The sequence below is a fragment of the Hippocampus bargibanti genome, linkage group LG06, assembly GCF_051943395.1.
Source record: "Hippocampus bargibanti isolate YZ-2025 linkage group LG06, ASM5194339v1, whole genome shotgun sequence".
In the NCBI taxonomy this organism is placed as follows: domain Eukaryota; kingdom Metazoa; phylum Chordata; class Actinopteri; order Syngnathiformes; family Syngnathidae; genus Hippocampus; species Hippocampus bargibanti.
Genome location: NC_142739.1, coordinates 28875605 through 28898867, shown reverse-complemented (window position 1 = coordinate 28898867; position 23263 = coordinate 28875605). Strand labels below are relative to the sequence as shown.

Below are 23263 nucleotides of genomic sequence, written 5' to 3'. Positions count from 1 at the left end.
TTATCTGCTGATGTATACCGTGAGAAAATTGTGGATGGTTATTATTTAAATTAAATTAAACTTTAAATTAACTGCTTTTGAAACCTTCAGGTAACGAAACCGTACTGTAGTAGATTTTTTTCAATAAAAAAATCGATCCATAAAATACAAAAAAGCACACGATTGAAAGTACGTGTAATTCTGTACATCCGGGTTTTGGGAACTTTTTTAATGAATCGGTGGTCACGTGATTTCATTTTCTGTTTTACATAGTCGGAAAGACTCGTTATTTGGTTTGATAAAGTCGAACACGATGAAATAAAGTTTTCTAAAGGTTTCGCCCTATGTTTCTTACTGTCAAACAACCGGTGAACTTTGATATTTTAGAACAAACATTTCGACGGGACGCCATCAGCAAGTTTGTACGCCGGTTTACGTATGTAAACCCGTTGGAGAATACAATTCCGACGTTCCAAAACCAAGGCGTCCTCTCCGGGTTAATCGAGCTTGCACTGTGCGGTGTGTCATGGAGGTGGAAGCGGGGCTAAAAAGCCGCTCCTATCGCACCACACACCGGAGGATTTAGTGTCTGTTCCCGTGACAGGTGACAGTTCCCGGGTGTCAACTTCAGCAGGAAAAACAACAAAGCGAGCAGACTCATCGAAGAAGGAGGTGGTGAGCTCTCGGCAGCACCTTCTGTCGGCGGTGAGTTGTACGTCACGAAATCCGTCTCTCGGTGCGTCTTCGGCGGCGAGCTGATTTGATCCCCGCCGCTGGTCTTGGGTCGTTAGCATTATCGCTAGTTAGCTTAGCGAGCTAACATTTAGCTTGCTATTGTTATTTGCCGTTTTCGACCCGTTTCGGAAAAATGCTACGTTTGGAAGTCCACTGCTATTACAACAATAAGCATTTTAACGCACCATTATTAAGACAATTTTATGTTTTCCTGGACAATTGCGTAGTTAATCTCAGAATGAAGATCATTGTTGATATCATTTGTAAAATGACAATGAACTCTAATGAGCACCTCCGTCCTGTTTCTGATTTCGTTGTGGATCTGGCATTTTCGTTATTTATTAAACAAACATAAGTAAATGATTGATACAAAAACGAGAATATAACTGTTAATATTGAAATGGCGTGTGAACAGGTGTCACATTGGCATAATTCGCACTCACTGGACATTTGATTTAGGGATGTGATAATTTTGTTCAATAATAATTCCTCACACATTTTCTAATACCATATTAAAGTGCATTTAAATAGCGTTGAAATGATGGATATATTTTTGTTCGATGAAAAATAAGGAAATAATGGAATTTTTAATTTTCGAAATATGAGGGTATTTTTATGCCTGTAATTACACAGTTCAAACAATGCAAATCTGTGACCGAGTTCTTTATTACAGTTTAAACTATCATAACTTTCTTAATGTTTGGCAGATCGTAACGAGTAAGGTACCATTGGAACGCTTTTGAAATTCTAAACAGGAACGGAAAACACAAGAAAAGATTCAAAATATAAATTAACAAATATCAACGATCAAATGTAGGAAAAATGGCTGTCACTGAATACTAGGAAGGAAAATTGCAAGCTCTAGAAATATATATGCTAATGCTTCTTTTTGCTTGAACCTTGGCAGTTTGGATTGGATTTGCCTTCATTAGTCTCGCAGTGGAGAAATTTACAAATTAATTTACAATTTACATTTATGGAGAGAAAAATATATTCTACCACTTCTATGAGTTATTACAATACAATTTACTCACCTTTCTAAACTGTAGTGTTAGCAAAATAGCATACAATTCAATACATTTTTCCCCCGTTTCTCGTTGTATTCGGAAATTTCAAGAACCAGCATGGAGGGAAACGTGTAATACGTCATCATAAACTGCATAGCTTGGAAAATCCCACCAAAAACCATGGCGGACTTCACAAAAATGCAATGATATACGACTGCGAGTACAGAGTGCGCTCGGTTCACTGGAAAGAAACAATCGCGGTGGAATGTAGCTCACTGTAGCGTACCTATTTGATTTCAGAACAACTCTGCTTAATTTATAAACTGTAATAATACTCAGTTTTGGTATGTTTGCAAAACGTCATATTTACAGTTGTCGTTAAGTGTGTTTTAGAACTGCGCTGTAACTTGCTGAGCCTTGTTTCTAATATTTTTGACCATCTTAACGGGCAACTGACATCACTTTTTTGTTTCCTAACTGACATCCGAAAAACGTTTTATAGCATCTAAAATACCCAAAACATGCAGTATGATATTTTTAGTCAAATGCAAAACACAAAAACAAGTGTCCAAAGACTACAGCAAAATATATTGACGTGATGGAAGGACTGCTACAATGTGTCATTTTTTTCGGTCAGGGGCGTTCCTTTGGTGACGTCACGTACGGACTCGTCACCAACTCAAAAACAAGACAACCGGAATATTCAGCGCGAGTCTTAAAACGTAAAATATAGCTATATGCGGTGGAATCTTTGTAAAATACGCTCTGTAGAAGTCATTTGAAGCCATTTTACAAATTATAGACACAACTTGTCCGGAGACGTATTTCATCATAAATTGTCCCATGAATGTGAATGTGTATTTTTTTTTTTCTTATGTGCGTTGGCTGAAATCCAACTGGGCTCAAGTTCACACCGTGACCCTGATGAAGACAAGTGCAATATGTACAAACCGAAAATATATAAACAGATGGTCTGCTACAAAAATATTATATGAGATCAGATTACACCTGTAGTGTCCGTTGTGTCTTGTTTACAATCCTCTTACTTCCATCGTGATAAACATCTCGGCGCCATGTGAATCGGCCATGTCTGTAATTGATAACAGAGGTCGGAGTTTTATATTCTGTGGTGTGCTGGAGAGCAGAGGCGAGAAAAATGATCTCCGTTGTGATTTATATTTCCGATGGTTCATTTTGGGAAGTTGTAGCTCATCTCAAAGGGGGAGTGGAGTCGAATCGGCCAGACTCAACTGTTGATTGGATTTCAATGTGTGTATCTTTACTGTACTCGTAGTCGTATGATTTATTATTTTCTGGGCCTGGAGATACACAAAGTCACTTCAAAATACTGTTTTTCTTCAGTATTTTTATTTTTATATTTGAATTGTATTGTATTGGATGAGCCTTTATTAGTCTCCCAGTGGAGAAATGTACATTTCACAGCAGCAAAGTGATGAAAAGAAAGAAAGAAGTAGAAAAACAAAATACGGGAGCTGCTGTGAAGGCAGCCACTCTGGCGGCGGCCATCTTGAAGTCAACAACAACAACAAAAATAAAATGATAGGGCGACACAGAGACAGTCATTCAATCTTAACCACTTTCTGCACCCTCTTTGTTGTTTGAAAGCAGTTCTCGATGAACGAGGAGAGGATAAAAAGTGTCTTTTTCACCAGTGGATCGGGGACGTCATGGTGAAATGTGCACGTCTGCTACAAGCTAAATATTGAAAGCAAACGTGAAGCTGTAGCATCCGTTGATGAAAGAGATTGTCTCACATCTCCTGTCCCATGTACAGTAAATCCGCTTCAATTCCAAGCCGCGACCGTTCCACTACGCATCGGCACTGTTGCGCTGTTGCGCTTTCTTCTCATCATAAGATAATAATAATAATAATAATAATAATAATAATAATAATAATAATCTTCTTTTCATTTCTGCTTTTCCAATAATAATAATAATAATAATAATAATAATAATAATAATAATAATAATAATAATAATAATGTATTTACTTTCTAAGCGCGTTTCAAAAGGACACTTTACAGTCACAGGATAAGAACTTTTTTGTTGTTGTGCGGGTGAGCAGCGGCGGCCATTTGCTCCAGCCTTCACTCTACCCGGAAGTAACACAGCAGCAAAGTTATTAAAGGAAGAGGAAAGGAAAGAAAGAAGTAGAAAAACAAAATACAGGAGTTGCTGGAAAGGCAGCCACTCTTCACGGCGCCATCTTGAAGTAAAACGAAAAAAAAAAAAATAATAACAAATAATATGACAACACAAAGACACAGAGAGTCATTAATTCTTCAGCACTTGCTGTACCCTCTTTGTGACATGAAGCAGTTCTAGATGAAAGAGGAGAAGATAGATAATAACTTATTGCTTGTTGGGTTTCATTGTGTGTATATTTTATCATACTCATCGTGATATGATTTGTTATTTTCTAGGCCTGAAGATGCGCATGAGATCACTTCAAAATACTGTTTTAGTCTTTGTATTTATTTATTTATTTATTTGCATATTATGGTCTGTGAAGTAAGTCCTATTAAAGCTTTGTTTTACAAAGCGCAAAGTCAGTTGGAAGCGAAAGTGGCGGAGCGTGTCTATGCGTGCGCTGGCCCATCTCAGCCTCATTATTCATGCTCGAACGTAACAAGGAAGTGACACGGAAAACAACAGATGGAGCTTTAAAGGACAACCGACGTCTCCGGACAAGTTGTGTCCATAATTTGTACAATAACAATAACACGCGGAATCTATGCTTTCCCCTCAGTTCTCAAGCGGCTCGATCGGGATTGCCTCATCCTTGTGTTGCCATGGCGATGCGGGAGCTGGTGGAGGCCGAATGCGGCGGGGCCAACCCGCTGATGAAATTGACCGGTCACATGACCAAAGACGACGGCGCGTGGCGGCACCTCGCCACACCGACGGTGAGCGAGCGCGTTTGCCCAAACGTCGCCACATTGACAAACGTGTCTTGTTCTTGTTGTGTTTATTATTTTGCTTTGTGTTGACTATCAGCCGCCATTTGTACTTCTTTGAAGGTGTCGGACGTTTCGCTTCTCATCCAAGAGGCTCAACCTGACGTACATATGCGCCTAAAAGCTAGCAAGCACTCATTTGACGACAATGAGGTTAGTAAAAGAAGCTAAACAGCAAAACCCTTCACTAAATCGCCATGGTGGGGTCAAGTTTAATTTGATCGTTCTTACAACAGACATCTTTGACCACATTGGCTTTGTTATGCTGATGAGGTGATACCAGAGCAAATGGGGCAATCACGCCAGTCGTAGACCCCATAATCAGGCAGGACAATAGGGGTAATCAGTGTAGCCTTAGGAAATAGTCATCTGCTCTCTGGACAGTAGGGAGAGATAGATATATAGGGCCAAAACTACCAGCAAAATGTTAGTTTGCCGACGAAGCCTCTTGGATGAGAAGCAAAACGTCCGACACCCTCAAAGAAGTACAGATGACGGCTTAAGAAACCTTTTCATCGATGGACATCTCCTGTACAACCGAGAGCTTCGACAGACATATAGCTGCATCTGTTGTAAAAGCGCTATATACATTTGGGTGAATTTTATTGTATTGTTATTTTTACATTTTGATTCAAACCAGATTCCGCCCACCCCCATCGAAATCGCAACGGAAGATGAGGTCAGTGAGCCTATTTTCACCCCAGCCCACGGTCTGATTGTGGTGAGCTTAAAAACGCGACGCTAACCGTCTCTTTGGGTTTGTTCCCAGCTGGTCAACGAATTCCTTCAGGCGCCCCCACGTCCCCCCCACACCTTCGATATGGGTCAGCTGCTGGAGGAGATGCAGCAGATCGACCAGCAGAGTTACAGACAAGCTCCTCAGCGAGGTTTTTAAAAAAAAAAAAATTTTTTTTAATTTACAGACAGTCATTTTCTGCACGTCACGCGGGTCTCCAGCCTTGCTTGAACGCAACGTTTTAATTTGGCGTCGCAGCTCCAGATGTGGCGGCGTTAGCTCTTTCGGGCGACTGGGCGGCGGAGTTTGTCTCAGGCTCGGAATCCACGTTCACGTCGGGCCTCGTCGCACTTGGCGATGCCGCCGATGCAGATTGGACCAAAGAATTCATCGCTCAGGCTGCCGGTATTTTTTTTTTTGTATTCTATTTCTGTATTTTATTTGGCGCCACGGCGTGAGTTCATGCGGCGTAGGAATGGCACTTTAACGGACTGCGTGACGATCGTTTTCGTTCCCACGTCCTCTTTCCGCTTCATCTCTTGCTTTTCACTTTCGACCATATTGGTTTTTGCATAATTTAGACGTCTCGGATTTCTTCAAATGGTGGCTGCCACTCAACGGACACCACAGCCCTAGTCGGACTTGATTAACTTTTATTTTATTTTATTTTATTTTATTTTATTTTATTTTATTTTATTTTATTTTGTTATACTTTTTTATTCTATTTCTATTTATTTTATTCTATTCCATTTCATTTCATATTTTATTTTATTTTATATTTTATTGTATTTTACTTCATTTTATTTTACATTTTATTGTATTTTATTTCATTTCATTTCATACTTTATTTAATTTTATTTCATTTCATATATTATGTAATTTTATTTTATTTCATTTCATATTTTATCTTCTTTTATTGTTTAATGAATTTTCTATCGATTTTTTTTTTTCATTTCATTTCTTATTTCATATTATATTTTATTTTATTTTTTATCTTGTTTTATGTATTTGTTTGTCTTCATTTTATTCTTTATTTCATTTTTTATGTAATGTTTTATTTATATTTTATTTTATTTCATTTTATTTCATTTCTTATGTCATTTTTAATTTTATTTCTATTTTATTTTCTATTTTATTTTATTTTATTTTACTCTATATTTTACTCTATATTATTTTATTTTATTTTACTCTATTTTATTCTGTTATTCTTTTTTTATTCTATTTCTATTTATTTTATTTTATTCCATTTCATTTCATATTTTCTTTTCTTTTCTTTTATTTTCTTTTATTTTCTTTTATTCCATTTTATTCAATTTCATTCCGTTTCATTTCCTTTCTTGTTTTATTTTATTGTATTCCATTTCGTTTCATATTTTATCTTATTTTATAAAAAATCCAAATCAAGGATGCATCAATTCTCTTTGTCTTGGCTGTATTATTTAAAAAAATATATATATGTATATATTTTTGTATATTTTCTTTTATTTTCCCTTTCCAGATCCTGGACGCTGGGCGGAGGAATATCTGGAACAGTCAGAGGAGAAGCTTTGGCTGGGAGACTTTGGAGACAAGGAGAATGAGTGGTGAGCAAGCAACAAATGGTTTTTTTTTTCATGCTTGGGTGCTGATAAAGCTCTGGCTATGGACTCTGGTTGGCACTGATTTTTCTTTTCCACAAGAGGGCAGCATTTTCCAGCACGTTGTTCCAGCTTCAGCTGTTGTTAAAGCGCTATATGAACCAATATGTATTGTATTTTATACAGCCGCCCCCATTTCATGCTCATATAACTCCATACCCATATAATTTAGGAATTAACCCTTGTATTGATGAAAGAATGGATTCCAAGGTTTCTAACGCTGCATTGAATGTTTATTTAGTCCTAAAACTCAATACTCTGTGGGTCCTGGCATTCAAGTGACAATGACAACAACCCTGGCACTGGAATGGACACATTTTTGCACATTGTCTGGCAGTGAATGAGTGGAAAACGACCATTCATCATTTCACAGGACAAAAGAATACCAGCCGGGAGACGAGTTGAGACAGACGGCCAACGAGCTGGTCTCCAAGGTTCACGACCCCAAGCTACAAAACACGGAGGTGAGTCGGCACGTCCGGTCCAACCCACGCGACCGACCCCCCCCCCCCCCCCCTCCACCACCACCTACACCCCACTCATTTTGCACATGCGCCACTCGACTTTCTCTCCGTTCCTTTATATTCTGCTGTGTAGTTCCTGCGGTTCGTTAGGCAAATTGGCGAGGGCAGTGTGACAGTGGAGAACGGGACAGACAAACGGCTGACAGATAAAGCTCAGGCCCAGGAGGCTCGCAACTGGGCTTCCAACCTCAAGCAGGTACGAGCCGCCTGCCTGTGACAAAAAGACGTGAGTGACGCTTGTCCTCTGGCGAAAAGGCCATTGGCCCGTTTTGAAAACAACTGGGCCAATCTTGTGCCTGCGCAGGTTGCGTGATCTCTTGCGCAGCCGATTGCGTAGTCCGCGCAAGAGATTTGGCAATCTGTTGCGCATTCCGTTGCGCACGTTACACATGTTGCACATGTTGCGCATTCCGTTGCACATGTTGCGCTATTTATTGCGCAATCCCCTGCAAATCCTTGCCGATTAGTTGCGCATGCAGCACAGTCCGTTGCGCATGTTGGGCAATCTGTTGCGCATGTTGCTCAATCCGTTTCACATGTTGCGCATTCCGTTGCACATGTTGTGCAATCTGTTGCGCCCATCCCCTGCCAATGCTGGGCAATTAGTTGCGCATGCGGCACAGTCCGTTGCGCATGTTGGGCAATCTGTTGCGCATGTTGCTCAATCCGTTGCACATGTTGTGCAATCTGTTGCGCAATCCCCTGCAGATGCTGGGCAATTAGTTGCGCATGCGACAGTCCGTTGCGCATGTTGGGCAATCTGTTGCGCATGTTGCTCAATCCGTTGCACATGTTGCGCAATCCCATGCAAATGCTGGGCAATTAGTTGCACATGCGGCACAGTCCGTTGCGCATGTTGGGCAATCTGTTGCGCATGTTGCTCAATCCGTTGCAAATGTTGTGCAATCTGCAATTAGTTGCACGTGCTTGCGCAACCCGCGCAACGGATTGCGCAATCCGTTGCATCTGCGCATAAGTATGCGATGCAGAGAAAAATATCCTGTGACTGTAAAGTTTTGAAAGGCGCTTATAAATGAAATGTATTACAGTAAAGTCTCGTTATATTGATATCGGATATATCGATAGTCCCAGTTATATCGATATTTTTTCGGACTCCCTTGGATATCGATATAACGAGACTTTACTGTAATATAATTATATCAATTCCACATTTTATTCCTAAAAATATCAACCATGATTCATTTTCACTGCGGTTTTCACTTCCTGCCTGTAAAAAAAGCCGGCAGTCAAACATAGATAGAACACTCACTTTTGCCAAGTAATGACACCAAACAGATTCAAATCCCATTTGCGCTCTTCCTGTTTTGTATCAATTATTTTATTTTGGGTTGGGGGTGGAGTTTGGGGTCTTGTCATTTTGCCGTTTCCGTGTGCGTTTTTTTGGATTGGATTTATCTTTATTAGTCTTGCAGTGTGATGTCAAACAGCTTCCTAAACGCAGGCCTCTAATGTTACCATTGTCCTCTTCCTGTTTTTTTTGAACCCCGAATGAACAACCGCAAACCATCTCCTTCCTTTACCCTCGAAACAAAATCTCCTTCAAAACCTCCAAAACTGTCCCGTTCCTCCTCCTCGTCCTCCTTCTCGGCGTAGTTCCTGATGGAAACCGGGGGAGGGAGTCTTCCCTTGGAATCCACAGAGGGGAATGAGAAGATTGACAAAGCTAAAGCTAAGCAGGCACAACAGTGGGCCAAAGTCGTCAGGCAGGTAGGACGAACCGCCACGATGGCGCCACCGCGAGACTGCAGTTACCCACTTTGCCCCTCACTGGGAGATGCGCCCGGTAACCTCCTCCAGTGCCTTTCATCAGCAGCGAGTGTACAGAAGAAAACAGGCTTTTTCCTCTATCTTTTCCACCTTTCTTTTCCATTCACCTTCCGTGAACTCCCTCCACCCTGATTTATCCCCCCCCCCCCCCCAATTCTCACCCCTTCCATCATCAAACTTAAGAGCGTGTAACTTGTCTTTGTCAGGTGTCGCAGGAGTCCGCCGAAGCTTGGGTGGACGAGTTCACCGCAGCCGGACCCGATTTCCACCAAGCCAAAGCCGCGGTGGAGGTGAGGCGGAGCCAGCGGTGAACCGCGTTGCTAATTGGATGCAGGAAGAGGGTTGAAAAAAGTGGTAGGGGGGGTTGGAGATGAATTATGGGACTTGTCGAAGCGGGAGGGGATTCTTCCACACTTTCCGCCTGCTCATAAATCGTCTTTTTAACGCATTCACTGCCAGACAATGTGCAAAAATGTGTCCAGTTCAGTGCCAGGGTTTTTGTCATTGTCACTCAAATTCTAGGACCCACAGAATATTGAGTTTTAGGACTACATCAACATTCATTGCAGCCTAACAAAAACTTAGACTCTCTTCTTTCAGCCGAAAAAAATATTTCTATATTATATGGGTCTGGAGTTATATGAGCTTGAAATGGGGGCAGGTGTACAAAAGGTCATTTTATTATTAAATTTTTTAATTTTTTATTTTTTTATTTTTTGTTTGTTGTTTTTTGTTTTTAATTTTAAATTTATTTATTTATTTATTTATTTTTTCTTGTTTGTTGTTTGTGACTTATTATTTATTTCTTATTTATTATTTATTATTTATTTTCTTTCGTTTTTTCGATTTTTTTTTTTGTGACTTATTTTTTATTTTTTATTTTATTTTTTGTTGTTTGTTGTTTGTGATTTAATATTTATTATTTATTATTTATTATAATTTTTTTTCTTTCGTTTTTTTCGATTTTTCGATTTTTTTTTTGTGACTTATTATTTATTTTTTATTTTATTATTTATTATTTATTATCTTTCGTTTTTTCGATTTTTCGTTTTTTTTTGTGACTTATTATTCATTTTTTATTTTTTATTTTATTTTTTGTTATTTATTATTTATTATTTATTATTAATTTTTTTTCTTTCGTTTTGTCGATTTTTCGATTTTTTTGTTTTTGTTTTTTTTGTTTGTGACTTATTATTTTTTATTTATTATTTATTATTTATTATTTATTATTTGTTATTTATTATTCATTATATCCTCGCAGAGTGATGTGGATTTCTGGGAGAAATTGCAACAGGAGTGGGAGGAGATGGCCAAACGGGACGCCGAGAGTCACCCTTGGCTTTCAGACTTTGATCAGCTACTCAGCTCGTCTTACGACAAGGTTTCTTTCAGCGGCGTTTCCGTTTGCACGCCATTCGGAATCGTCGCACGGTTTGACCCGAGACCCGCTTTCTTTTTTTTTTTTTTTTTTTCTTCCCAGGGGTACCAGTTTGAAGAAGACAACCCTTACCTGTCCCACCAGGACCCTCTAACAGAGGGCGTGAAGAGGATGGAAGGCCGGGGATATCCCCGGGGCCGTTCGCTTCTTTGAGAGTGCCGTACAGAAAGAACCCGACAATCAACTGGTGAGCTTGCAAAAGCCGACTGATTCCCGCTTTATTTTATTTTGTTTGTTATTATTTATTTCGATTATTTGGTTTTTGTTTATTTTATTAGGTTATTTTTTTGTTTGTTTTATTATTAGTTTTATTTATTTTTATTTTATTTGTATTTTTTGTTTCTTTTATGTAATTTGTTTTTGTTATTTTCTTTTTATTTTATTTTTGTTTTGGTTATTTGTTTTTGTTGTTTATTCATTTAATCATTATTTCATTTAATTTTATTTGTCTTTATTTGTTTTCATTTTAATTGTTTTTTTGTTTATTTTATTTCATTTAATGGTATTTGTTTTTATTTGTTTTTTGTTTATTTTATTTTATTCATTTTTTGTTTATCTATTTCTATTTTATGTGTTTTTTTTGTTTATTTTATTTTATTTTTTTGTTTTTTGTATTTTTTGTCTTCGTTTATTTTTTATTGGTTTTTGTGTTTATATTATTTCTTTTAGTTTTATTTGTTTTAATTTGTTTCAATTTTATTCGCTTTTTCCTTTATTTTATTTGTTCTGTTTGCTTTAATGTTATTTGTTTTTTTTATTTTATTTATTTTTGTTTATGTGTTTTTATTTTTATATATCTTTTCATTTTAATGTTTTTTTCATGTAATTTTATTTGTTTTTATTTGTTTTAATTGTATTTGCTTTTTTCACTCGATTTTATTTTTTTGTTCGTTTATCTATTTCTTTATTCAATAATACATTTTATTAATAAGCTTTCTGTAACTCTTTTGTTTATTTATCCATATATATTTATTTACCTGATCTCACTTTTTTTTATTCATGTAACAAGAATAATAGTAATACATTTCATTCATAAGCGTACAGTGAGACCTCAACTTACGAACTTAATTGGTTCCCAGACAGAGTGTGTAAGGTGAAAAGTGTGTATCTCAAAAAAAAAAAATTCCATTAGGAAACCATTAAAATGGGAATAATCTGTTCCCGGGTTCCATAAAATACACTTTTCAACTAAATAAGCCTTAAAACTACACACAACATACCTTATTCTATGTATAATAAATGCGCTATTGTATTGTAATGAAAGAAATACACTGCATTGTATCATAAAGTCACTTTATTTACATTTGTGATGGTCATTTATGGCTTGATGGAATGGCGTTGGAGGTCGAAGGTCAAAGGGAATTGCTGTTTGGAAAGAGAGGCGCATTACATGGGGACTGTAATTAAAGAAATAAACTGTGCTGTAAAATAAAGTTTTATTGACCTTTTTGATGGTCGTTGATGGCTTATGGAAGGACAGTCACCTTCCATAAGGACTGTTGCTAACTTAACCGCTGGTGCTGTTCGGTCGTGTGCTTCCGCCGAAGATCACTCCGCCAGCCGTGGTGGGTGTCTATTATGAAAACAGTGCTTATTATAAGGTTTAATTTTCATAAATTTGACGTTTGTAAGACGAAAAGTTTGTAAGTTGAGGTCTCATTGTATTTCAAGTTTATTTTTTCATGTATTTGTTTATTTATTTACCCATTCTCGTTTATTTATTTATTCATATTATGTGTATTTTTATTTATGTGTTTATTTATATTTATTTATATTTTTTTTGGTGTGCAGGCGTGGCAATATCTGGGAACATGCCAAGCAGAGAACGAGCAAGAATTTGCTGCCATCAGCGCCCTCCGCAGGTCAGTTGTCAACATTGCACATTGGTGGGGGGGTCGTAACGGGTCAAAGTGCAACACTTACCGTTTCATATTTCAAAGCAGATTCACGAGATCGTCTTTTATCTTTTGATCCAGAAGGCCACATTGGAACTTGAGTTGTCGTGTTGAAAATGATTGAGTGTAAAACGAAAATCCTCTTTCACGAGGGCATCTCCGGTGTTGTCATTTAACATGCCGTCAACCGATGGGACCGTAAATCCCCTCTACGTCTTTTTCTCCGTCAGATGCGTAGAACTGAAGAACGACAACTTGACGGCTCTGATGGCGCTGGCCGTCAGTTTCACCAACGAAGTCGCTGCACCGGCAGGCTTGCGAGACGCTGCGCGATTGGCTCAAGCACAACCCCAAATACGGCGCCGTGTGGGAGCGACACGAGCGGGAGCGCCAGCGAGATGCTTCGCAAGAGGAGGAAAAGGAGAGGGAGCGATTTGGCTCGCTGCTGCCGGAGTGAGTACCCAAAATGAAGCTCCCGCTGCCTCTTAATCCCCCAATGGGATGGAAAAACAATCATTTTAAATGAGTGTTTTAGGTTACAAGCATGTTCATGGAACAAATTAAAGGACAACCGACGTCTTCGGCCAAGTTGTGTCCATAATTTGTAAAATTGCTTCCAATGACTTCTATTGAGCGTATTTTAATAAGATTCCACCGCATATCGCTATATTTTACGTTTTAAGACTCACGCTGAATATTCAGGAAGTCTTGTTTTTGAGTTGGTGATGAGTCCGTACGTGACGTCACGAAAGGAACGCCCCTGACCGAAAAAAAAAAGACGTAGCGGACCTTCCATCACGTCAATGTATTTTGCTGTACTTGTTTAGTCTGGGGACCTCGTGTTGCACCCAAAAGCCGCCAGAAGAGGGCGTCCAAGCTCCATATAAGGAATTTATCAGCCTGTGGAAACGGAGGTGGCCACAGGAGGTCGCCATTTTGCGCCTTTTTTTCGTTGAGATATCTCTCCTCAATGCTGCCTCATAATGGCACGGAATAAATTCTAGAATCGATTGCAAACATGTATGCTTTCCTCTTCAGAACTATTTGAATCATATTCATAACTGGTAACAAGAAAGCATATTCTCCGAATCTGAAGCCATTGTTTTGATTCACTAGCAATGCAAGATGTCTTGGTGTGACGTCACCAACTGGGGGCGGGACTTTCTGAAAATGCCCAATTCGCAGCTCAATTTTTTGCAGATTTTGGACACTTTAAGTCATTTTTATTGTTGTTTTGCATTTGAATAAAAATATCATACTGCGTTTTAGATGCTATAAAACGTTTTTCTGATGTCAGTTAAGAAACAAAAAAGTGACGTCGGTTGTCCTTTAAGCAACAATAATAATAGCAACAATAATAATAGTAATAATAAATAATACTAATATTACATTTAATTTCTCAGCGCCTTTCAAAACTCTCAAGGATATTTTAACCCCGCCCTCTCCCCCAGGTCCTTATTTACACATGTGCAGAGTTTATTCCTGCGTGCGGCCAATACGGACCCTGCGCAGGTGGACCCCCAGCTGCAATGTGGTCTAGGTGTCCTCTTCAACCTCAGCGGCGAGTACGACAAAGCAGTCGACTGCTTCACGGCGGCGCTCTCGGCCACGCCGCAGGTGAGTTGCCAAACTCAACACTGCGTCTCGACCTGCGATTTGAGCCCCCCCCCCCCCCTTGCCCCCCTGTCCGTCCATCTTTCAGGATTACCTACTTTGGAATAAGTTGGGCGCCACTCTGGCCAACGGGAGCCGCTCGGAGGAGGCCGTGGCCGCCTACAGGAGAGCCTTGGAATTGCAACCGGGGTTCGTCCGCAGTCGCTACAACCTCGGAATCAGTTGTGTCAACTTGGGCGCGCACAGGTGATGCTGACGGGTACACGAGAGAGAGAGAGAGAGAGAGAGAGAGAGAGAGAGAGAGAGAGAGAGAGAGAGAGAGAGAGAGAGAGAGAGAGAGAGAGAGAGAGAGAGAGAGAGAGAGAGAGAGAGGACGAGAGAGAGAGATGGAGAGAGAGAGAGAGAGAGAGAGAGAGAGAGAGAGAGAGAGAGAGAGAGAGAGAGAGAGAGGGTGAGATGGCGAGAGAGAGAGAGGACGATAGAGAGAGAGAGAGAGAGAGAGAGAGATTGAGAGTGCGAGAGAGACGAGAGAGAGAGAGAGGAGAGAGAGAGAGGAGAGAAAGAGAGAGAGAGAGAGAGAGAGAGAGAGAGAGAGAGAGAGAGAGAGAGAGAGAGAGACAGAGAGAGAGAGAGAGGGTGAGAGAGAGAGAGAGAGAGAGAGAGAGAGAGAGAGAGAGAGAGAGAGAGAGAGAGAGAGAGGGGAGAGAGAGGGTGAGAGAGAGAGAGAGAGAGAGAGAGAGAGAGAGAGAGAGAGAGAGAGAGAGAGAGAGAGAGAGAGAGAGAGAGAGAGAGAGAGAGAGAGGGTGAGAGAGAGAGATGGAGAGAGAGAGAGAGAGAGAGAGAGAGAGAGAGAGAGAGAGAGAGAGAGAGAGAGAGAGAGAGAGAGAGAGAGAGAGAGAGAGAGAGAGAGAGAGAGAGAGAGAGAGAGAGAGAGAGAGAGAGAGAGAGAGAGAGAGAGAGAGAGAGAGAGAGAGAGAGAGAGAGAGAGAGAGAGAGAGAGAGAGAGAGAGAGATGGAGAGAGAGAGAGAGAGAGAGAGAGAGAGAGAGAGAGAGAGAGAGAGAGAGAGAGAGAGAGAGAGAGAGAGAGAGAGAGAGAGAGAGAGAGAGAGAGAGAGAGAGAGAGAGAGAGAGAGAGAGAGAGTGAGGGCGAGAGAGAGGGAGAGAGAGAGAGACAAGATGGCGAGAGAGAGAGAGAGAGGGTGAGAGAGAGAGAGAGAGAGAGAGAGAGAGAGGGTGAGAGAGAGAGAGAGAGATGGTGAGAGGGAGAGAGAGGGTGAGAGAGAGAGATTGCGAGTGAGAGAGAGAGAGAGAGAGAAGATGGCGAGAGAGGGTGAGAGAGAGAGAGAGAGAGAGAGAGAGAGAGAGAGAGAGAGAGAGAGAGAGAGAGAGAGAGAGGGTGAGAGAGAGAGAGAGAGAGAGAGAGAGAGAGAGAGAGAGAGAGAGAGAGAGAGAGAGAGAGAGAGAGAGAGAGAGAGAGAGAGAGAGAGAGAGAGAGAGAGAGAGAGAGAGAGAGTGAAAAGAAACCCATGGTAGCAATCTTGATCCTTCACTGATTAATCGCAACTCACTTGTCTCGTTGATGCTTAGAGAGGCGGTGGAGCACTTCCTGGAAGCTCTCTCGCTCCAACGCCAAGCCGGCGGCGCCACGGAAACGCCAAGCAGGCGAGGCGCCGGCAGCAGCGCCGCCACCGTCATGTCGGACAACATCTGGTCCACCCTGCGCATGGCTCTCAGCATGATGGGCGAGAGCTCGCTCTACTCGGCCGCCGACCGCCGCGACCTGGACGCCCTCCTCGCCCACTTTTGCCGCAGGGAAGCGGAGGGCGCGGCGCAATGAGGGTCCGCCGCGGGGGGGCTCATCGCGTGCGAATGCTCCCTGGGAGGAGGCGGAGGAACGTGTTTGGGACTAAAAGGGACAACAAGACGGAACTGAGGACCAAGACGGACGCTTCCGCTAGTAATGCAGTTTTCCAACCGGAAGCCATTTTGTTTTAGTTTGAAAATGCCAACTTCCTGCTGGTTCCTTTTTTGTCATATCACCAGCTTTGTTTTTTTTTTTCCGCTTCAAAATGAATTTGTATGTGTCGCTGCATGGTTTCACGTACAATAGGTTAATGGAGAGCAACTTCCGCTACTAATGCAGTTTTCTCACCGGAAGCCATTTTGTTTTATTTTGAAAAGTCAAAATTCCGGCTGGTTCCTTTTTGACACTTTTGTAATATCACCATCTTTGTTTTTTTTTCCCGCTTCAAAATGAATTTGTATGTCGCTGCAAACTTCAGCATCGTTATCATGTACAGTAGGTTAAAGGAAAACAACTTCCGCTACTAATGCAGTTGTCCAACCGGAAGCCATTTTGTTTTAATTTGAAAATGCCAACTTCCTGCTGGTACCTTTTGACACTTCAAAATGAATTTGTATGTGTCGCTGCAAACTTCAGCATGGTTATCATGTACAGTAGATTAGTGGAGAGCAACTTCCGCTACTACTTCAGTTGTCCAACCGGAAGCCATTTTGTTTTATTTTGAAATTTCAAAATTCCTGCTGGTACCTTTTGACACTTCAAAATGAATTTGTATGTGTCGCTGCAAACTTCATCATGGTTATCATGTACAGTAGATTAATGGAGAGCAACTTCCGCTACTACTTCAGTTGTCCAACCGGAAGCCATTTTGTTTTATTTTGAAATTTCAAAATTCCGGCTGGTACCTTTTGACACTTCAAAATGAATTTGTATGTGTCGCTGCAAACTTCAGCATGGTTATCATGTACAGTAGATTAATGGAGAGCAACTTCCGCTACTACTTCACTTTTCCAACCGGAAGCCATTTTGTTTTATTTTGAAAATTCAAAATTCCAGCTGGGTCCTTTTTGACACTTTTGTAATATCACCATCTTTGTTTTTTTTTCCCCCGCTTCAAAATGAATTTGTATGTGTCGCTGCAAACTTCAGCATGGTTATCATGTACAGTAGATTAATGGACGAGACAACGTGGTCGCTCGTTTTGAAGTTGCACGGCTTTATCAAAATTTAACACCAATACCAATGATTTTTTTTTTTGTGTTGTTGTACAGATATTTAATTTTTTTCTCCCATAATCATCAACGACCCAACCCGCTGAAGTAAACACCTGTCACAATCGTGTGAGTCTACGTGTGTATGAAATGTATTATTATTATTATTATATAAAACTCAATATTCTTGGGGGTCCTGAAATTCCAGTGACAATGACAAAAACCCTGGCACTAGAATGGACACATTTTTGCACGTCTGGCAGTGAATGAGTTAATGACGGCGTTTATAATAATAATGCATTTCATTTATAAGCGCCTTTCAAAACTCTCAATGTCACTTTACAGTCACAGGATCAGTTTTTCTGTGGGTGAGCAGTGGCAGCCACGTGCGACAGCGTTCACTCAACCAAGAATTAACTAAAATAGATATGAAAGCAAGCTAGCTAGCTAATAGATAACTAATACATAGCCAGCTAGATAGTTAGCTAACTAGCTAGATAGCCATATAGGGATATAGCTAAGAAATAGCCAGCTACATAGCTAGCTAGATAGCTAATAGTTTATGTGCCAGGAGGAGAGTTTGGTGTGAGAGTGCTTATCTTGAGACACCACATCGTGCGATTGTGTGCGAGGATTTAATGTTCATGTCAAAGTGTGTGTACTGTGAATGAGTGCGAGCGTGTGTGTGGTGGGGAGGGGGTAGCTCGCGACACATTTAACGATAAGATAAATGAAATGCATTATTATTATTATTATTATTATTATGGTAATGTTAGTTCCCCGCGGTCTCCTCCCTTCATCCAAATGTGGTAAAACGCGCCTGACTGTAAATTGCGAGGACCCCCAAAATGCCTATTATGACATTATTATTATTTTTTTTCAAACACAAAGATTAAGAAACGAGACGTGGCCGACAGTTGTAAAAAAAATCATAAATCAATAATGATCATGAACTCTGACAACTTTGTGAAACTCTTGCCCTCCCCGCAGAAAATAAAACCGTCAATTTGACTTCAAAATTTAGCATGAGGCCCCGCCTACCTATCGCTCCTTCATTTTTGTCAACCATTCAGCGCCGAAAACAAGGGGCGTAACTGCGCTGTGATTGGCTTATTTAAAAAAAAGCATGTGCCCTACCGCGTCATTTAAATGTGAAGAAAGTCGACTCGCTTGTTTGTTACTCTGATTGAATCTTCAGACTAACGTGCGTTCAATTTCGTCGTCTGTGTCTACTTTTAAAGGTAAGCTTGAAAATCCAATCCGCTCCGATGCTTTGTTTGAAGCATTTTGTACTTTAAAGTATCGCTAAATAGACGACAATAGAAAACATAGCGTTAAAAAACAAGTCACGTTCGTCGAACTAGCTTGTTCACTAGCGATTAAAACGCGATTAAAATAGTCCTTAAAATGAACGTTTCTATTGCAAAAAAATAAACGTATTTGCCTGATTTGAACCGAATTATGCTATAAATGTAATCGATTGTTATTTTCAAATAAAATTGATTTTTTTTATCTATTTTCAAATGAGATTGATTGTTTATCTATATCTATCTATCTATGGCTAGGTATCTTGTTATGTATTTATGTATGTATGTTGTTATGTATGTATTTATTTACCGATGTAGTAAGTACAGCATCGCGCTAGTACCTAGCTATTTATTTAGTGACGTAGTTATTTATTTAGTTAGTTATTCTTTTTATATATACCCGCAGAACTATTATTGAGTTTTGAAAGGCGCTTATAAATGAAATGTATTATTATTAACATTATTAGTATTAGTAGTATTATTATCATCTATGGCTAGCAATCTTGCTATTTAGCTATTTATTTTTTTCGCGATTTAGTAAGTACATTATGTCGCTATATAGCTAGTATCTAGTTATTTATTTAGTTCCGTAGTTATTTTTCTTAGTTAGTTATTCTATATATCTGTCTATCTACCCGCAGAAGTGTCCTTGAGAGTTTTGAAAGGCGCTAATAAATTATTAATTATTATTATTATTATTATTATTATCTGCCTATGGCTAGCTATCTTGATATTTAGCTATTTCATTATTTAGCGATCTAGTAAGTACAGTATCTAGCTATCTAGATAGTATCTAGCTATTTATTTAGTTAGTTATTCTGTCTATCTATCATTTTTATTTCCTGTTACCACCCCATTCATCAATCTTGTGGTTGTGCAGGTTTGACTTAAACCTTAAAAGAAAAAAAAATAAACCGAACGATGGGAGCAAGTGAAAGTAAGCTTTCCGAGCGTGATGCTGCAGACAAACTGGAAGCCCCCGTCAAGAACCCCCGCGTCGCCCAGCTCAATGATCCACGCTCCCCTTCCGTGGCCATCGATCGCACACCCATTCAGGTAGCGTATGAGCTATTAAATCGGTCTTAAACGTGGGCCAAATTCTAGTTAGTTGGAATCAAAATTTTAATAGATATAATCACAGGATTTTTATTTCCTTTAGGTTGATGGGAATAAAATGAAGGACGTGACGAATGGGCGTCCCTTGGAGGGAGGAGATCCTCGCTCGCCCACCGTGGGCATTTACCGCACGCCGGTCCGTGAAGTCATGAGAGGTAAACTATGAGTTATTTTTTTAGGTACTTCTGGGTTGAGTAAAGGCTTGTTCGTGACGTCACGCCAAGACGTCTTGCCTTGCTCGAGAATCAAAACAATGGCTTCAGATTCTGAGAAGATGCTTTCTTGTGAATATGATTCAAATAGTTTTGAAGAGGAAGGCATAAATGTTTGCAATTGATTAAAGAAGTCCTTCCGTGTCATTTTGAGGCGTCTAGTCCATACGCCACAAAATGACACACTACAGAAAATGCACAAGATGGCGTCCAAGCTCTGTTGAAAATGGGCTGATTTGTCTACTGGGAATTTGTGTCAATTAGTATCAAATAGTAGTCTTGGTGCAACACACAACAATGTGTTTTCCTTCTAATTTCGCCATCAACACGGGGTTTTCAGACCAAAAAAGTACCCAAAATGCATTGTGTGTCACTTTCTCGGTCAGGGGCGTTCCATACGTGACGTCATGGTAGGTATCATCACCAACTCAGAAACAAGACTTCCTGAATATTCAGCGAGAGTCTTAAAACGTAAAATATAGCTATATGCGGTGGAATCTTATTAAAATTCGCTCAGTAGAAGTCATTTGAAGTGATTTTACAAATTATGGACACAAGTTGTCCAGTGGCGTTGGTTGTCCTTTAAGGCTTATTTAGTTGAAAATTATGTTTTATGGGGACCTGGGAACGGATTATTCTTATTTTAATGGTTTCCTATGAGAAATTAATGTTTGGAATACACACTTTTTGCCTGACTCACACTTTCTGGGAACCAATTAAGTTCGTAAACCAAGGTATCACCGTAGATTAAATCAGAATTGGCCAGCCGTAATATCGATTTAGCTCAAAATATGTATTGATAAATGTGACTTTTGCAGCCAAAGTGGGCAGCTTTGCTCGCCGCCTGGGTATGTTGTTCCACACGGAAGCCGACGGCAAAGTCCCTCCAAATGGACAAGAGAACCGCGACCCCCTCCAGAACGCGGAACCGGACCCCGCCGAGCCTCTCCTGACTCCACAAAGGCCTCGCATCTTCGGCGCCTTCGACAAGCCCGTCGACTTCCTGGCCGTGTCCGTTGAAAACGAAGACGCTTCCTGCAGCAGCCCTTTCGAGCTGCTGCAGGAACCTCAAGTGGAGGTGGACATCGAAACGGACAGCGCCACCCTGGACGAGGCGGAGGAGGCCCGGGAGTCGCCGCTCCATAAGAGGCTTAGCGTTAGCCTCATCACCTGCCTCGAAGGTTCGCCGGCATCCCAGATCCTCGCCGAGGTGCATCAAGATAGCGTCATTGCCGCGGAAACGGCGTCGCAGGACCACGGCGTGGATCACCTCTACGCCTTAACGCTCGAGCCCACCCGGGACTTCTCGGACCACCCCGTACAACAGCAAGAAGATACCGTCCAAGTCCTCAAGGAGGCTACCCAGGCCCGCCGCCTCACCCTGGACATCAAAAGTCCGAGTCAGGTGGTCTTCAAGCCGCAGTGGTTGGGGAAAGGCTTTGGGGCCACCGGGCTCCGAGCCAGGGGGGTGCAAGGTGGCAAAGGCGGGGCCTCGCCTCTCGCGGTGTCCGTGGCGGTTAAGAATGTCAACGATGAAAACAAGGGGAATTCTGGGAAACAAAAGCAGAAAGGTACGTACGCCATTTTGTGGTGAGCGTGATTTCATTTGTTTTTCTTTTCCTTCGACAGAAAACACAGTGAAATTTGGACTTGTTTCAACTTTAGCGATAGTTCAAACAGAGTGTAGACTGCAAGGTTAAAATATCGCATCAATAAGGCTCCGTGAATAACCCGCACGGGCACATGATAACAGTTCACCCATGAGTACAATTTGAAGGAAAAAGACAAGCAAGGGAACCAGCTATTAATGAAGTTTTTGCTGGCGTGTGTGGCTACCGCTGCTCACCCGTAGAAAAAAATGTCCTGTGACTGTAAAGTGTCCTTGAGAGTTTTGAAAGGCGCTTGTAAATGAAATGTATTATGATTATATTACAGAAGGACGCTCTCCTCTCCAGATCCTCAACTCTCACAGGGGACAACCTCAGGTAATCGGGTTACTTAACTCATTCACTGCCAGATGTTCAAAAATGTACCCACTCCAGTGCCAGGGTTGTTGTCATTGTCACTCAAATTCCAGGACCCACAGAATATTGAGTTTTTAGGACGACAGAAACATTGAATGCAGCGTAAGAAACCTTGAGACTCTCTTCTTTCATTAAAAAAAAAAGAGTTAATTCCTAATTTTGCGCATGTGGAATTGTCGCGGCTTGGAATTGAAGCGGATTTACGTGGGACAGGAGATGTGAGACAATCTCTTTTCGTCAATGGATGCTACAGCTTCGTGTTTGTTTTCAACATTTGGCTTGTAGTAGACGTGCACATTCCACCATCACGTCCCTGATCCACTGCTGAAAAGGATGCTTTGATCCTCTCCTCTTTCATCTACAACTGCTTCATGTCACAAAGAGGGTACAGCAAGTGCTGAAGAATGAATCACCTTGTGTCTTTGTGTTGTCATATTATTTGAGTTTTTTGTTTTTTTTTTAACTTCAAGATGGCGCCGCAAGAGTGACCTTGCCACCTAGCGACACGCAACTTAGCAGTAGCGCTGTACTTGTGGTTGACTAGTTGCTAAAACTCGCGTTGCCTGATAGCTACCTGTAAAGTTCTCAAAATACGCATCACTCACTGCTTCTATTGATGCATGCTATGCTAGCTAGCCGTTGCGTGTGTGTGTGTGTTTTATTTTGAGCCATTGGACTCCGCGTTATCTGGCTAACTAGCATTACACAATATTGATCATTTCTCGTCCGCCATCCTTGTAGATGGACTCTATTTAGTAACGACAATGATCCACCCAAAGCAAAAAAAAATATTTATTTTCAACTAAATACCAAATGTATTTCTTACAGATGAAGCCCAAAGGTTCCACCCCGGAGAAGACTCGGCTGGACCGCAGACTTCTTGCCGTGTCGCTGAACAAAGAGAATCGATGATGTGCAAATTTGTAAATATATACATATATTTTTAAGCATTTGACACATGTTTTTATGTGTACAGCTTGTACTTCCCCTGCCTTGTCTTTTACTACCACCGTGTACTGTTTATTCTTGTCCTTTTTTTGTCCATTCTCTAAATTCTGAATAAAATTAACTTCTATGCGTTTATTTTTGTGTCTGTGGGTGTTTTTTAGGGGGAAAATGACATGTCTGCAAAACAAACTGACATTTTTGTTTTATTTACTTTTGTAACACTCACCACAGTCGCCAGTATGAAAATCACAGGATTTATGATTTCTGAAACTTAATATGTATGTTATTTATCTGGCTATCAGCTATCTA

At 40.6% G+C, this 23263-nt stretch overlaps 2 protein-coding genes across 2 annotated transcripts; both read left to right on the top strand.

Moving 5' to 3' along the window:
* The first annotated feature begins 461 nt into the window (after positions 1-461).
* On the top strand, positions 462-17477 carry pex5 (peroxisomal biogenesis factor 5). Its single transcript, XM_088999206.1, is given in 19 exon segments — positions 462-684; positions 4492-4648; positions 5340-5378; positions 5469-5586; positions 5694-5840; positions 6934-7018; positions 7446-7536; positions 7670-7792; positions 9211-9324; positions 9591-9674; positions 10646-10765; positions 10865-10939; positions 10941-11009; positions 12614-12684; positions 12948-13014; positions 13016-13170; positions 14169-14334; positions 14420-14577; positions 15920-17477. Coding segments are annotated over 18 exon segments (2046 nt in total). The 5' UTR covers positions 462-684; positions 4492-4534; the 3' UTR covers positions 16170-17477.
* Positions 17478-18460: 983 nt separating this feature from the next.
* On the top strand, positions 18461-23075 carry cdca3 (cell division cycle associated 3). The gene is made up of 6 exons (XM_088998236.1): positions 18461-18588; positions 19535-19710; positions 19814-19925; positions 20801-21553; positions 21918-21967; positions 22835-23075. Exons 2-6 carry the CDS (start codon positions 19576-19578, stop codon positions 22916-22918), a joined length of 1134 nt encoding a protein of 377 aa, XP_088854362.1. The 5' UTR covers positions 18461-18588; positions 19535-19575; the 3' UTR covers positions 22919-23075.
* The last annotated feature ends 188 nt before the right edge of the window (positions 23076-23263 follow it).

What these genes read in the sequence shown, in the direction of transcription:
- cdca3 (XM_088998236.1), top strand. Translation starts at nt 19,576, where the DNA reads ATGGGAGCAAGTGAAAGTAAGCTTTCCGAGCGTGATGCTGCAGACAAA. An exon ending in TCGATCGCACACCCATTCAG is followed by an intron (nt 19,711 to 19,813) that starts GTAGCGTATGAG and finishes TATTTCCTTTAG; the next exon opens with GTTGATGGGAATAAAATGAA. An exon ending in GGTCCGTGAAGTCATGAGAG is followed by an intron (nt 19,926 to 20,800) that starts GTAAACTATGAG and finishes TGACTTTTGCAG; the next exon opens with CCAAAGTGGGCAGCTTTGCT.